We start from the raw sequence: 17,017 nt of genomic DNA on the forward strand, positions 1-17,017 counted from the left end.
TTCCTTCATTCTTACCTCTTTTATTCCACTCAACAAACCTTTACTGGGCACCCACTATGTGTGCTGCCCTAAACTAGGCATTAGGGAGGTGAAAATGAGTAAGGTATGGTCCATGAACTCAAAAGGAGATGGTCAGTGGGGAAAAGGGTGGGTAAACCAAGAGTTACAGTAATACTTTTAAAGTTCAGGAGGAGTCTGGAGGGGGAAGTGGCAGATTCTCAAGGGAGTGGGGGCAGAAAGGAGATGGATGGAGTCTTGTAGCTGCAACGAAGATACGGAGGAGGAGGACAGCATTTCCAGGAGGAGGAAACTGCTTGTGAAGATGGAGGAGTGTGGCTGGAGAGGAGCAAGTAGCAACCTGTGTATGAAGGATGCACTGTGGGAAAATGGAGGGAGACTAAGCAGGCTTTAATTTCTATTTGACTGTTTCAAAGTTACTTTATGTAAATACAAGATCCTCTTGTTCCTAAAAGCCCTGCTAAGCTCACTGCTCCCCTACTCCCTGTAGCACGTTATAGATGATTCTAGCAATTTCCACCCAGTGGGTAGAGATGGACCGTGTCTCCACCCTGTCACCCCAGTGCCCAGCTCTCAGAAGCTCTCCTCAGGGAATACCAAGAAGTTGAAGATGAAGTGTGAGGCTTACATCCCAACGAGACTACTAGCTCCTGAAGGTGTGCTGCGCCCAGGGCCTCCTGCTTACTGGGTGCTCAGAAAACACACACTCATCCTGAGGTACCCGGCCTGCCAGTGGAGAGAACACTAAACAGGCCTCCACAGCCAGGGCACGGGCTCAGGATCACCTGCAACTTCATGTCTCTGCTCTTGGCTTCCTGTTCTGTGAAACAGGGTCCATAAGCTCTGCCCATCCTTTCAAGAGAAAAATTAATAGCATTTCCTTGACCTGCTGGGTAAATCCTGGGAACCCTGGAAAAACAGTGGGGATGATGAGAGGGGGTAACCAATCAGTACCCCTCAAAAACAGCAGCTTCCTCCAACTCACATTAGCCCTGCAGCCTGGAAGTATGAGCTCCAGTTTGGATATGAGGAAGTCCAGGCCCCAGTATCTTATGTGACTTGCCCAAAAGTCATTTTGCCAGGACCACAGCAGACTGTCAGAGCATTTCCTCAGGCATTATCAACAAGCATTTGCAGAGCACTTACTCTGCAACAGGGCCACCTCCAAACTGCCAAGCCCACAGGACTGTACATGGGCCTCTGGTAACTACCTCCCTCTTCCTCCCAAGAAAGCTCACTTTCTCCAGGTGCAGACCAAATCTCCCAAGTATTTTAAATGATCTATGAGGCCTCTAACAATGGCCCCAACCCTGGTAGCCCATGAGAACACCTGCAAAGTATGAGGCCTGGGCTCCATTCCATACAACCTGAACAAGAACCAGAGCCTGTCACATTACTGGCAAGGCCTGTCCTGACCACCTCCTCATCCCCTGAATGCCCAATCCCCTGGCTTCATTCTTCTCCACAGAACTTAACACCATCTGATATACTGTACGTTTGTTTGTTTACTGTCTACCTCACCCCCAGCTAGAAACACATCTTGCGAGCAGAGACATAGATGTTGCCTGGTGCACAGCAGTTGTGCACTGAGTTTGGATGAATGATGAATGAATGAATTCATCCTGCTCCTCAGTGCTCCTCTGGTCATTATTCACATGTCTCTTATTGCTGGACTCCTTTCTTGGTACTCAGTCTTCCTGCCTCACTTTCTCTCGCCAGGAGAGTTGGCCCAGGGCCAAAAGTTTTGGCTTATCACTTCAGATGTGGTAAGTTCAAATCTAAACTTACCCTCCACTCCCTGTACAAACCTGCTCTTTCTTATGATCTTATTTGCACTTGTTATTTTAATTAATGTTATCCAGTGGCCAAGCTAGATATCTTGGTGTCATTCTCAAGTCTTCTCTTTATCCCACACAGTAAGCTGGTTCCCAAATCCTACTGATTATACTTAAGTAACTCCTGAATCCAGTCTCTGATTGGGCTCCTGTGGCCGGATTCAGGAGTTACTTTGTCTTCAATCTCTTTTCTCCAAGACTATCTTTCTAAGACCGGACTCTTCCCCATTTACCTATTTATACAGATTCACTTGGCCTTCCTCTGCCTACAGGATGAATCCAAACTGGCCTGCCCCAGCCTCGCCTCTCTATGCCTTTATGTGTGCTGCTCCTCCCACCTTGTCCTCTGCATGACCACTCCTTCTCTCCAGATACCAGGTCAACCATCATCATTATTGCTGGGAAACATCCCCCAGCTTTTCTACAGTGTGGTACTATAAACCACAGCATATTCAAATTATTTTCTCCTGCCACTGGACAGTGAGACTCATGTTCATTTCTGTATGCTTACAGCCAGGCTCATGGCCTGACCTAGAACAAGTCAATAGATTGGACAATGGTCACTCCAATTTGGTGTCCTCAGTGAGACAGTGTCATGTGAAAACACATGGGCCACGGAAAAGGGAGCATGTATGGGGATTTTATTACTTTTTTGGATGCTCAGACCCTGAACCTTACTTCCCATGTCTAGGGAGTACTAAGTCCTCTCACTATGGAAGGGAGAAGGCCAGAGACTCCATTGCTCCATACCCAGTTAGTGATAGAGTAGGTGACACAGGCCCAGCCAAATGAGTCTGCTTTTGAGTGAGTGAGGCAAGGAAGCGAGGTGTGAAGAAGCTATGCTACTGTGGTAAGAACAGCAACACCCTATAACTAGACCTCAACAGGGCCAGTGGTACTCAAAGTTCAGTAGTGACAGCAGGGGCCCCCTAAGCACAGTGCTCCTATGGCATGCCTAGGGCAGTGGGGACATTTTGCTCAGCTTCCCCAGGTTCCTGCCTCCTTTTCCAAAACTAGTTCTAGAGCTTTCTTGTCCAATCTGTAAGCAACCCTATTTCCTCCAAAACAAACAAACAAACAAACAAAAAAACCAAAACACAACTCCTTTCTGCTTAAGAATTGATTTCTGTTGTGTGTAACCAAGGACTTTGGCTGGGCCATGGCCTATTATAGCTCCACCCTGCCTTCTCAAGTGAAGATGGCCAGTTGAGACCTTTGGACATAAAGCTGGTTATGCTGCTAAGGGGGGAGGTAGAATGGGCAGGTGGCTCATCTGGGTGGGATGGGTAAAACTCCTAAGTCAGCGTTGATCAAGTAAAATGACCAAATGGCCTGGATATAAATGCAGTTTGGGAGATGCTCCCCCTGCCGAACATTTCCTCTGACTGCATCACTGACTCTGCCTCTCAGTCCCAGCTCTGCCATATCCTGGCTGCCCAGCTCTAGGCTGTCTTTGAACTTTTTTCTTTTTTTAGACAGTCTTGCTCTGTCACCCACGCTGGAGTGCAGTGGCGCGATCTCGGCTCACTGTGGCCTCTGCCTCCCAGGTTCAAGCAATTCTCGTGCCTCAGCCTCCCCTGTAGCTGGGACCACTGGCGCGTGTCACCACACCCGGCTAATTTTTTGTATGTTTGGTAGGAACAGGTTTTCACCATGTTTCCCGGGCTGGTCTCAAACTCCTGGGCTCAAGTGATCCACCTGCCTTGGCCTCCCAAAGTGCTAGGATTACAGGTGTGAGCCACCACACCTGGCTCATTGAACTTTGCTGAGCCTCAGCTTCTTCCTCTGTAATAAAGGAATATAAATAATAGTCATACCTACTTTACAGCGCTATTCTTTTTTTTTTGGGACAGAGTTTCTCACTCTTGTTGCCCAGGCTAGAGTACAATGGCTCGATCTCGCCTCACCATAACCTCAGCCTCCCGGGTTCAAGTGATTCTCCTGCCTCAGCCTCCTGAGTAGCTGGGATGAGAGGCATGCGCCACCACGCCTGGCTAATTTTGTATTTTTAGTAGAGATGGAGTTTCTCCATATTGGTCAGGCTGGTCTCAAAGTCCCGACCTCAGGTGATCCACCTGCCTCGGCCTCCCAAAGTGGTGGGATTACAGGTGTGAGCCACCACGCCCGGCCATATGGTGCTATTCTTAAGAGTTAAAAAACAAATGCTTAAAACCAAGTAAAAGCCCCCTGTGAACTTGCAGCGTAGGACTCTCCATAACTGGCCCACACGTGCTGCTTCTACTCTGACGCCTCCAGCCCCTGCAATCTGGCTTCTGCCCTCGCCATTCTCCAGAAACTGTACGTCTGCAGGTCACAGACAAGCTCTTGAATGCAAAGCATTCCATCCCTGGCTCCATATCCCCCTCCCTCCCTATGTGTGCTGCAGCCCTGACCAGTCTTGATGCTTCCCGTTCTCCCTGCCTTCAGCTTCAGCAACACTCTCCAGACTCCCCCACTCTCTCTAACCCCTCTTTCCTGCTTCTGTTTCCTCCTTCTCTGGAGGTAGGTGGTCTCCAGGAATCCACTTCACCCCTCCTCTCCTTTTCTTGCTGTTCTCTTCCACTGTAACCTCAGTTTCCATTCCCCTTTGCCATCCCTGGTTTCCACCACAACCACATCTGTGCTACTTGCTAATGCTTGGCTGGCCAGAAGCATTTTCATTTCTAGTCCTAACCTCTTTGCAGAACACTGAAGCCAGTGCTCAGCAGGTACTCAACAGAAACCTGTAGAATAAATGGACAAAGGGGTGAATAAACAAACCCACCTGACTGCCCAGCAGGACCTCACAAGTAGAGCTCTACACATTCATCCTCCCCAGCCCTACTGCTACTCCTTGAATCTCCAGGCTCAGAAACCACCTTTTCAAGGACTTTCTTGCTTTTCTCTCTCTAGTCCCACACCATCATCACATCTGGCCTCTCTTCTCTCTTCCTACTGTCGTCACCTTATTATTCCCTGGCCATTGTTTTCTTTCCTCTCGACCATGGCAGTGCTGGTATTCTTTCTCTCTGGTGTCTCCTTGCATGTCATCTTACATACATGCTCTAAGAGCTTCTCAGAGCTCAGATATCATCACGCTGCTCCCTGACTCACAAATCCTCAGAGACTCCCAGTGTCTACAGATGAAAATGGAAACTTCCCACCCAGCATTTCAGGATTCTTACCGACCCAAATACCTCTCTTTCTCCACTGACCTTTTATACCAGTCAAAATTTAGTACTTGCTTTTTCTGGAACACGCCCTGTACTTTCCCTCTTCTATGCCTGTTTTTATTGCTGGAATGCTTTTCCGCTCACACTTCTTTTCTTATTCAAATCCACATCTCCCTGCCTAGGACACCACCCACTGCCCTCTCTCATTCCTGCGGATCACTTCTTATCGCGTGCTCTGTTCCTTTGTGTCAATGTGTTTCTCTTCTTTTCAGACTAAATCTCTGATTGCTCCTGGGGCACCTGTAAAAACTGTTCATCAGGGCCCTAGTGTTAGCCCTCCTGGATTCAGGTGCTAGCTCTGCCACTTCCTAGATGGAGATCCTTGGGCAGATTATTTAAACTTTCAGTTTCCTTACCTGTAAAGGGAATTTCACCTAAAAATGCTTACCTCTTTGAATTATTCTAAGGCTTCATTAAAATAAGCTGTACCTAAAGCACTTAGCACAGGTATCTTGTACACAATAAGTGCTCACAAAAATATGTAGTAAATGTTCCTAGAGTGAAAGAACGAACTGTTCTGGTAAGGCAGAAAGCATATCACCGACAGCATGAAGGGAAGCCTTCTCCTTAGAGGCTCGTACAGACCAGCTGGGCAAGCAGAGCACACTACTCAGGCAAGGCAGGGTGGCACACCAAGTGTCTACGCAGACACTTGACGGAGCACCTCCTGCCTGAAGCTGGAGTGGCTCTTCACCATCCCAGCCCAGCCCCTTCATCTGTGAGGACCAGAATAGGAAGTGGCTTACTGAAGCCATGACACGTTTGAAGGAAACAGGTGACTCCAAGTCAGGGAAACGCATTTGCAGTAACAAAGCTATGGGGATGAGCAGACGGTGTCCAAGGCATGGTTAAGAAACACAGAGGTGAGGCAGGTGCGAGGGGCCCAGTTACCTCCCTGTAGGCTGGCAGTGATAAGTGTCAGGACAGATGAAGACGTCCCTGTTAAAGGACTGTGTGATAATCACCCAACCCTCTCAAAGCATAAATGAGGTTATAAAACCACACTTCACATGAGTTCATGCATTTCAGTTGACCAGTTCTTTCCCTCACAGGTTCAGAGACCCACCCCAGGGCACCTGTCAGAATGCTCACAGGTGCTCAAGTCCTTTGGACTCATAAGCCAACCTGGGGAGTCAAGGAGAGACATGTTGCCACAGGCTGAGGAAAATCCCACCATTACACCAGGCAAGCTAGTTAAAGATCTGTTATTTTTTTCCTCCAAAAACTCAACGAGCTCTAAGAATAAATATGGGGCACCATACCTGTATGAGTGTCAGACTGAACACATTCGGGTATTTTCTCAGCCTAAAAGTGAATTTTAAAAGCCATTAGTTCTGATTGCTGAAAATCTTGCTAGGGTGTTCCTGGGGTCCCAGGGGCTCTCCTTACGTACCTTATTGTTGCCATTGCATACTCTGATAATGGACACATAGTGTCTAATTTTTCTGCAAGTAAAAAACAATGCATTATTTCTCTTCTGACTCTCTAATTTGATGGATATGTCGTTAATTTTTTATTACGAAAATGGCACCTCCCTTTTGTAATACACAAAATGCTCTGAGAACATTTCTTCTTACTGTGACCAAGGCCACCAATACATAAACAAGAGATAACAAACATCCTTTGGTGTCTCTGTACAAGTGACTTCAGTAAAAATGACAAAATTCTTCCCAATTAATCATGAAACAATCAAATATACATGTTTTTTAAAATGAACGGCATGTTAACCAATAAAGAGCCTTTAGTTCCTTAACATGTTTTTATTTTCACAACCCTTTATATTGATGCTTTTCTTCAAGTTCCAACAAACAATCTGCTCACAGTCACTGGTGGCCACAGCCGCAGGACACACTGGGAGTTGAGGTTCACACTGAACGTGGTTAGCTAGACTTCTAAAACAAAGCAACGAGGGCTTAGCTCAGAGGCTGCTGACTCTTCTCATTTATTTATTGTTCCTTCAGTTTTTTCATTTTTTCCCCTTGATAATCAAATCCCTATATACTTACCACAAAAAATTTGGAAAGGACATAAAAGGGCAAAGAATCAGAACAGAGAACCCACACAGATCCTCCCTGAGGCGATCACCAACTGGCAGCAAAGCCTGGTGACAAAGCACGTGAGCCGTGCAGTCAGTGCTGAGGTCTGCAGCCTGGCTGCGCCTCACGCTGGCAGCTGGACCCCTAGGCTAGAAACCTGACCTCTCTAAGCCTCAGTTTCCTCATCTGTAAAGTGGAGATGATCACAGCCCCAACCTCACAGGGCTGCAGTTAGGATGGAATGAAGTGGCATCTACCAGACACTGAGAACTGGCCAGGAAGGGAGGGGCTCAATTAAACAACAGTAGTTACTACAACTGTCGCTGCCATACTTTCTCCTGTTCTTTTTTCCTTCTTTCCTTTGCATGATTGAGATTAAACACTAGGTATCATTTTACATTTTACTTTTTGCATTTAACATTATGTCATAACTTTTCTCATATTTGTTTTTTGTTTGTTTGTTTTTCCTTTTGAGACAGTGTCTTACTTTGTTGCACAGACTGGAGTACAGTGGCACGATCACAGTGCAGCCTCGACCTCCCAAAATCAAGCGATTCTCCCACATCAGTCCCCTGAAAACTGATAAGTGTGTGTCACCACACCTAGCTGGTTTTTAAATTTTTTGTAGGGATGGGGGTTTCACTATATTGCCCAGGCAGATCTCAAACTCCTGGGCTCAAGGGATCTTCCCACCTTGGCCTCCCAAAGTGCTAGGATTACAGGCATGAGGTAATTTAATTTTCTATGATCATCATTTCTACTTTTTTTGGCCCTAATCTTAGAACCTGTGAATATGATCGTCATTTCTAATGGCTGCAATATTTTAGGTGTTCTATAATTCATATTCATAATTTTCATCTTACCATATTATTTCTTTAAGATAGGTTTCTGAGATAAACTGTGAAATTTTTAGGCTCCTGATATATACTGGTTTCCAATCTACAGTCACATCTGTTTTATATAAGAATGTCCATAACTGTTAGTATTTAAAATATTTTTATCTAATTTGATAGGTCTTTGCAGAAATAATACATAGCCTATCAAATTAGGTAAAAAATATTTTCAATATAGGGAGTCTACCAGTTAGTATTTCATACAGCTTACTAAAGTGACATTCTGATTTAAACAAATACTTTGGTTTCTTGTGTATCCATGCAGCTTAAACAGGACTGCCCAGAGTACGGTGGCTGTGCGCTGCAAGTGGAGGGTCAGACTGTAGCCATGAGGAAGTCACCAAGGAAACACTACCCCCGGAAGGCCATTCTGTGATGACACCTGACCTTAACACTTCTGTCAGCAGTCCTTAACTTAAATATTCAAAGCAAATTCTGCAATAACCCAAAACACTGTATGATGACTGATGTACTTGTTTTTTCCACTTACCCTCCCTGTCCAATGACAGGTATTATCTTCACATTTTGTTGTATATTATCTCCGTTTTTCTTTCTGGCATAGTAAATTCCTTGCCACTCCTATAAATGGAATGTAAGCATCATCATATTTTGTGTTGAAAACAGAAACCCAACTTCAGTTCTTCACAAGTTCAGAAACTTCCACTTCAGTTCTGATTCACTTACGTTGCTAAAGCAATTAAGATAAAAAACGATCTCAACCCTAAACTGATTTCAGGTAATCAGATAATTCTTTCTTAACTTCCAAAGTCCGTCTCCTTCTGAGTTGCTGACTAAAGTCAGGTCACCATAGTCTAAGTGGCCATATATTTTCAGTGGCCATCTGCAGACAAGAGGGGTCCTGGACACACAAATAAAGGGCACTCCCCCTCACTTCCTCCTCTCAAAACTCCCACCTGCTGAAGTGGAAGAGGGGGCTTAGCCTCTGCCCCTGTGTTTGGGAGGGGAAGAATATCCAGACTGGGGGCCAAAAGGGGCCATTATGTGACCACTACCGGCTTCTGAAGTGAACTAAATGGCTTAGAGGCCCCTCTGGGATGTGTGAAGGTTTCACCCCCTGTATATGGGGTGTGGAGGATGAGGTAACAGCCAGGACCAAACTCAAGTAAAACAAACAATGAAACCTCAAAACCCAGGGCTGAAATCACATTAGCTGTGCTCTCCTGATCAGACACAAAACGTGAGGATTCTTTCAGACAGGAAGTGCAGCCTGGGGAAGGAAGTCTATGCAGAACAAGACTACAGCAAGAGAACCGGGTCATGGTGACTCCCTTTATCTTGGGGTGGTAGGGAAAGCCAAGATGGAGCTGGGTTTTGTCACCATCCTAAAATGTTATGAATTCCTCCAAGAAATCACCAAGGCTCTTAAGCTATGGAAATCCCTAAAACCCACAGTAGGACACTGAACCCCTCGGGTACACCATAACCTTCTTAGCCTTCCAGAGTCCCTCAGGACCTAGAGTTGATCCAGGCCCGGAGTTGAGCACCACGGCAGCCTTGTTGGCTTAGCTGAAGTTTCCTATCCAGAGCCCTACTCCAGGTCAATTCTGAAATATTCTAGTTTGGTACATGGCAACCTGCATCCATATACCAATGTAAGAGCTCATCTTCAGACTCCTCTAGGAAAGCAGATCAAAAAGAAACCAGGATACTCTGATAGAATCAAAGGATGATTACTGACGCTTCCTAATTCTGAAAACAATGGGCACCAAAAAAAAGGGCTATTATCAAAAAACAGCCAGAAAGCCCAGCTCAGTCCTTAGCTCACACTGGAGAAGAAGGGAGGCATGGGCCTTAGTACAGTTCTGAGGGGGAGCTCAGCCCAGAGGACAAGGCTTGCAGTCCAAAACCACCAAGGACTAAACAGGGTTCCCTAGGCAGAAATAAGTGGGTTGTTCTCCAGATCCACAGCTTGCATGCCTACCTTAGAAGGAAGGCTTCAGGAGACAGGTCTAAGGGTTACTTCTGAAGCTCACCATCAAGGGGAATATGGGAAATTGTGACATTTGCAAAACCATGAATATAATAAAACCCACCAAATTGTATACTTTATTTATTTTTTGAGACAGGTTCTCGCCGTTCACCCAAGCTGGAGTGCAGTGGCACAACCATGGCTTATTGCAGCCTCAACCTCCCAGGCTCAAGTGATTCTCCTACCTCAGCCTCCCAAGTAGCTGGGAACACAGACACATATCACCATGCCCAGCTATCAAATAGTATACTTTCAACGGGTGACTTGTATAGTACAGAAATTACATCTCAGTAAAGCTGTTACATTATAAAGAGAGAGAGAAAAAAAAAAATTACAGGGACCTATTCAATCAGTGAGCATTTAAAAAAATATATTCAGGCCGGGCACAGTGGCTCACGCCTGTGATCTCAGCATTTTGGGAGGCTGAGGCAGGCAGATCACGAGATCAAGAGATTGACACCATCCTGGCCAATGGTGAAACCCTGTCTCTACTAAAAATACAAAAAATTAGCCGGGCGTCGTGACATGTGCCTGTAGTCCCAGCTACTCGGGAGGCTGAGGCAGGAGAATTGCTTGAACCTGGGAGGCGGCGGTTGCAGTGAGCAGCCTGGTGACAGAGCGAGACTCCGTGTATACACACACACACACAAACACACACACACACACACATTTTCAGGATTTTCTTCTCCTTTCTGAATAGACTTGGGTGGCTGAGCGATCCCAAGTCAAGGCTAACAGGTCATTCCAGCCAAAGTTCCACAGTCCATCTAAAGAAGTAGGACAATTTAGACAATGGCTTGGCTTGGGTAACAGAGTCACTGGAAAACAGAGTTTTCCAGTCACCAGTGGAAACAAAAAATATTTACTTGCATAAATATCATATAAGATTTAGTTCCAGCTGGGCACGGTGGCTCACACCTGTAATCCCAGCACTTTGGGAGGCTGAGGCAGGCGGATCACGAAGTCAGGAGTTCGAGACCAGCCTGGCCAACATGGTGAAACCTCGTCTCTACTAAAAGTACAAAGATTAGCCAGGCATGGTGGTAGGCGCCTGTAATTCCAGCTACTCAGGAGGCTAGGGCAGGAGAACTGCTTCAACCCGAGAGGCGGAGGTTGCAGTGAGCCGGTATCACGCCATTGCACTCCAGCCTGGGCAACAGAGTGAGACTCTGTCTCAAGGAAATAAAAAAAAAAGATTTAGTTCCTGAGAATAATAACAGTACTACCTTAGAATGCTATCATGAAGATTAGGTTGGGTAATTCATGTAAACTCTTAGCAAAGTCCTAACATATAGTAAACATTCAGTAAATGAGCTGGTTTGGGTACAGGTGGTTTGCACAGGCCTCTTTCTCCAGGCCAAGCTCCCCTCAGAACAGGAGTAAGACTACTACCTCCCTTCTGTCTGCCTCAAGCTATGCACCAAGCTGGGCTTCTCTGGCTATTGATGCAGTCCCTCTTGGCACCCATTGTCTTGAGAATTAAATCATCATCATCCAGCCATCCTATCACCAGGGTGAGCACAGTGCATGCACATGATAAACTGTCAAAGAACACTTGGAGCTTTTGTTACTGAATGGGAAAGGTAGGCTGAGGTTCAACTATAGAATCCTGGCAGCCAAGTTGAGGACTATGAGCTCTATGCTGAGGAAGCAACATGACAAAATGATGACTCAGTAAGACTAATGAGGCAGTAGTAAATGGTGGACTGAGTGGAGAGGGAGGATCCCGCACAAGGGGACAGAGTTACACGCTGTAACTCCACAGTGTGAGAAGAAGGCCCTGAACAAGGTCAGGCCCAGGCAGTGGACCCTCAAAGCAGGGGTTTAATAGCCATCAATGCTCGCGGATTTGATGGAGGGGACCAACAGGCAGGAAGGGATCAAAACCATTTCAGGAATCTAAGTCAAAGCAACTGTGAGGTTGGTCCATGAGCAGAGACAGCAGGAGTTGGAAGAGAGATTGGGTTTTTTGTTTATGGGAGATAAGAGAAAACCATTGCTAGACAATTAAGATGATAGCAGGATGCTGAACCAGACCTTGGAAAAGAGGCTGACACTAAAACCAGAGAAGTGTGAGATTTCTACAGAGCAGAAAAGATACTTCAACAACAAAGAAGCATTTTGAGGGACAACAATAGTGGGCAAAGGCCAGAGTTCTGGTAAATCTGGGAGGAAATAGAAGGAAGAAGAGTAGGAAAAGGGGAGCCAGTGAGAGAGGAAAGCAAAGGCACAGGAGCTAATAAACGTCAAAGTTTTGAAATGCTAAAGAGTTCTGCAGCTGCATATCATCATCATAGGCATCTAAGTAGCCACCATTTATTTGGCACCCATTAAACGGCAGAAAAAGGATAACACACAGTTTCTGAGGGAGGAAAAAAAAAAATCAAGATTTCTAAGAGGCCACGCATGGTGGCTCACGCCTGTAATCCCAGCACTTTGGGAAGCTGAGGGAGGAGGACTGCTTGAGCCTAGGAATTTGAGACCAGCTTGGGCAACACAGTAAGACCTCATTTCTACAAAATATGTTTAAAAAATTAGCCAGGTGTGATGGTACACACCTGTGGTCCCAGCTACTTGGGAGGCTGAAGTGGGTGAATCACTTGAGCCTGGGAGATCAAGGCTGCAGTGAGCCGAGATCGTGCTACTGCACTCCAGCCTGGGTGACGGAGCAAGACCCTGTCTCAAGAAAAAAAAAAAAAAAAGATTTCTAAAAGAGAAGAGACAATGTGAAGTTTAGGTATCTGACAAGATGGGAGACTATGGGTTCTAGAGCCCTGATAGACAAGTCTTGGGGAAGAAAAAAGAAGAGTCAGGTGGATGGATATACATACAGGATGCAAAGACACATGAGTGCAAGGGGCTGGAAATCAACATACCTGTTATTTTTACCCAAAAGAGGAGCCACTGACAAGAATGGGCAGCAGGGGTTTGTGGAGATGGAAAACATTTATAACATTCCCTGCTTGAACGTCATCAAAATTTCTCTTCTGCCCCAAGAAGGTCCAACTTCAATATCCAACACCTAGTATCTGACACTCCAAGGCCCCAACTCCTGGCCATCTGGCCATTTCCTGAGTCTCCATTCTGCAATGTTGGTACTCAGCAGATGCCTGAATTCCCCTTCCTGATCACAGTGCCACTGTTCCATAAGGCCTGCTGACCCCTCAACAAGCCCTGCTCCCTGGAGATGGAATTATGGATTCTTTCACCTCAAAACACAGGCCAGCTCAGCGGCCTCCCCTGCTGCCATGTTGTCCAAAGACCAGCAGGTTGCTGACAAAGGATAAAGGTCACTTTTCCATGCTCCCCAAGAACTGGGAAACACAAAACAAATACCCAGGCTCTTTTTAGAAATAAAGCAGTATAGGCCACCTGCAGTGAGTGGCTCACGCCTGTAATCCCAACACTTTGGGAGGCCGATATCGGAGGACTACTTGAGCCCAGGAGTTCGAGACCAACCTGGACAACATAGGGAGACCCCGTCTCTACAAATAATTTAAAAATTAGACATGATGGCATGTGCCTATGGTCCCAGCAACTCAGGAGGCTGAGGTGGGAGGACTGCTTGAGCCCAGGAGATCAAGGCCGTTGCACCTCTGCATTCCAGCTTGGGTGACAGAATGAAACCCTGTCTCAAGAAAAAAAAAAAAAAAAAAAAAAGAAAGCAGTATAGGGGTCAATAATTTGATGATGTTTCCTATTCTTTGCTCACAATAAGTGTAATTTTAGACAGCAGGTCTCTTGCTATTCAAGTTTGAGGCCTTTTGTTACCTGGTGCCCAACAGCACAACCCCTGCAGAGGTGAGACTCAGTTCACACAGAACTGGATGGAGCCCAGCACTTAAGAGCGCATCCCTTCCTTACCTCTACTTGCCCCCTCAGTGAGAGGGACATGGAATGTCTCAGTGGAAGTTCTGCCACATCAAGGCGTACAAGGCCCATCCTGGTTCATACCCAGTTGAACCTCACAACAAAACCACTGGCTCATCCAGCAGTAGCAAAGAACCTAAATGCCAGGATTGAGGTGGCCACGGTAACACCCCCACCATGGCTGCTGTGGTCTCGGATGACTGCTGCTCTGTGGCCTCCTTCTGAGTATGTTCTTCTCAACCATGGAAAGGAAAACTTGCCCTCACCTACATGGTGCACCTGAGCACCTGAGGGTCTCTTCATCCATCTCAGCTTTCGTACCTCTCTTTCTAGAGGACCTTCCACTTCCTCTAGTAAAAACAACCGAAACAAAACAAACAAACAAAAACAAAAAACAAAAAAAATCCTTGACAGAAAAGTTGAAGGCAAAATAAGAGCTATGCCTACTTTTGTCATTCCCCTGGCAGGGCTTCACTAGGCCCCTGCAGCCGGTCTATTCTTTCCTTGTTCTCACTTCAAGGCAATGTTGTGTGCTCAGAGATATAGGGAAGGCAAAGAGAAACATGCCAATTCATGGTGTCTTCATGGGGTCCAAGATGAGTGGAGTATAAGCTTTGCACAGCACCCTGCCCCTGTGGTAAGCTGCTGTTTTGTGCTACAAGATAGGCACTAGCCAAATGCCATAGGGGAGAGAGTATCACTTCCATCAGTGCCTCCACAGAACAGGCAGCACAAGTCACCAATTTTTCAAATGTTTGAAATAATCAGATTAATAGTCTCTACCCAACTTCCAAAAGCAAAAAAAAAAAGTCCACCAGAAAGGACCACAAATGATTGTGAAAAGCAGTAGTGTTTTCCTTCTCATCATATTTTAAAATTTGTCACAATGAGGCACTATCAGAGGCTGCGGTTCAGAGAAACAACCTTTCAGACTGAGCCTGCCTTTCTTCTGCCTGTTCCTTCAGCATCATGATTATGTGACTTCTTACATTATTGAATAATGGTTACTTTTATTTGTTTGTTTCCAACCCTTGAATATGAGCTCTCTAAGGCAGGAATTTTTGTTTTGCTCTTCTTTCCATACCAGAATCTAGCACAGTGTCTGGCTAACAGAAGGCATTTTTAAAATGCTCAATGAATTAACGAGGATTGGAGAAATCTTGGGCTCAGATGTGTTCTGAAAATGTGTTGCCTTACTAGCAATTCTTTACCCAGAACCATTTGCCAACATCTGCAACTAAGAAGACCAGTTATTAGAAAGATCAAGTTATTCACCTACTATAAAGATAACAACAGTGGTTGCTAAGTGCCAATTCAAGTTACTTTGCTTATTGGCTAATCGTATTATACATTTTCTTGACCCCAGTTTCCTCACCTGCAAAATGGATATAACAGGGATAACACTCCCTATACTTCCCTGGACTGCTGGGAGGAGTAAGACTGAGATTACCTGGTAGTACTCAATGAACACTAAGTCCTCCTTCTCTCTCTGTTGTGAAAGTTAAAAAAGGTACTGACCTCTTACTTACCTTGCCTATCCTGATGCATGAATTTATAGTATCGAGCAAGTCAGCCTTTTTTTCATTTATAGGCACTTCTCCTAACTCCTTCCCTATTAATTCACCTGACTGATAGCCCATTGTTGTTTCAAATGCAGGATTTGCATACTGAAGGGAGACAAAAGAAAAAACACAAAGTGAATTAAAAGTCATTTTGAAAAAGAGGACATTCAAAGGTCTTCGACCTAAGCCCTTCAGGTTTTTCCCCAGAAAAAGCTCAGGAGCCTGGACCTCACCATGGCAGTTCTGAAGCCATAAGCACATAACCCATGAAGAATTCTGGAGCCCAGACGAGCTTCTGCTTGCGTGACACCTGGCTGGGCTTTCTGCTATGTTCTCCTGAGGCTCCAGGAGGGCAGCAGGCCCACTCCCACTTCAACAGGGGCAGGGGAAGGGATGTGTACAGGGCCAAACCAGGAGCTGCTACAACAGGGCTGTTTAGATGGGGGGTGGGGGCGGGGGCATGACGGAATAAAGCACCAGGTAGAGTGCAAAACACTCAGGCAGGAGGGTCTCCTCCCCCTCCAAACGTTGACCTCAGCAAGTCACTTAATCCCTTCGAGACTCTTATCTGGATATGGGAATGAAACATTTCTCTTGTCTCTTTCATATGGTTCAAAGAAATGATGTGTATGGAAAGCAGGCTATGAACTAGGAAGTAATTACAAATGTAAGGCTTTATGGTTAAGTTTCAAATATGACTGTAAGATAAGCAGAAAACGTATGGGAAAACTGTACACGTGCTAATGGTGATGATGATAAAACAATAATTGGATACTATCTGTCAGGGTCTGTTTTCCTCACTGGGCACTATAGTAAACACTTCACATACATTAACTCATTTAGTCCTCATGACATCCTTACAAAAGGCAAGCTGTTGTTCTTACTAATATTACTTCCATTTCCATTTCCACAGACGAGAAAGCAGATTCAGCTGGATTAAGCAACTTGCCCAAGGTTGTTCAGCTGAAGCAGGATGGAGCCCAGGCCCGTCTGACACCAAAGCCTGTGCCCTCAAACACTGGCTCACGCTGCCTCTCAAGGCACCAACTCAAAGTCAACACCATCAACTCTTCAACAAGGAAGTCACAAGTCACATTAAAGTGAAAGACTGGAGAGCCCAGAAGTAAAATCAAAGTGGAGCTAATTCTCAGACAAAAGGAACGTTTTTTCTGGTGCACCTCCCTTTTTTGCTGTTATCTGAAAGCATTTAAGCTATGTTGCTTTAAGTCATATAAACTCATTTTGCTAATAATGTGTAATTTATTCAGTACTTACTAGGTATGTTATTTCTGAAACTTTTAGTTGTTTCTAGTATATTTCTGTAAGTGCAAAGTATCTTCAAAAACAGTGAGAAAGGTGAAAGACTCGCAGACGTTATGGTCAGAGCATTCCCCCTCCTACAACAGCACTACCCCCAAGCCGCCAGCAATCACCCTTTTCAGTCTCTCCTTGTCAAACAAACAAACTAGTGGAAATAATGAATGCAAATGTGGTATTTCTATAGGCATTTTCTAAGACCTTAATTGTTAGTATGTTTTCTAATCTACAGAGAGCTTATTTTAAATTACATATTTTATTGATTTTGTCCTGATAATCCTCGA

General features: G+C 45.4%; 1 protein-coding gene across 5 annotated transcripts in view; it reads right to left on the reverse strand.

Moving 5' to 3' along the window:
• Positions 1–17,017, reverse strand: part of PDE8A (phosphodiesterase 8A) — a 161,106-nt gene that overhangs the window by 30,038 nt on the left and 114,051 nt on the right. For 4 of the 5 annotated variants that reach the window (XM_033190914.1, XM_033190916.1, XM_033190917.1 and 1 more), the window contains 4 exons: positions 15,384–15,521; positions 8,485–8,573; positions 6,459–6,510; positions 6,328–6,370 (listed from right to left, as the gene is read on the reverse strand). In XM_033190914.1, coding sequence (XP_033046805.1) covers positions 6,328–6,370; positions 6,459–6,510; positions 8,485–8,573; positions 15,384–15,521 — 322 coding nt within the window. The remainder of the gene's footprint in view (positions 1–6,327; positions 6,371–6,458; positions 6,511–8,484; positions 8,574–15,383; positions 15,522–17,017) is intronic. The other variant, XM_033190915.1, reaches the window with a different exon arrangement.

The sequence above is a fragment of the Trachypithecus francoisi genome, unplaced genomic scaffold (assembly GCF_009764315.1).
Source record: "Trachypithecus francoisi isolate TF-2019V2 unplaced genomic scaffold, Tfra_2.0 Lachesis_group3, whole genome shotgun sequence".
NCBI lineage: Eukaryota > Metazoa > Chordata > Mammalia > Primates > Cercopithecidae > Trachypithecus > Trachypithecus francoisi.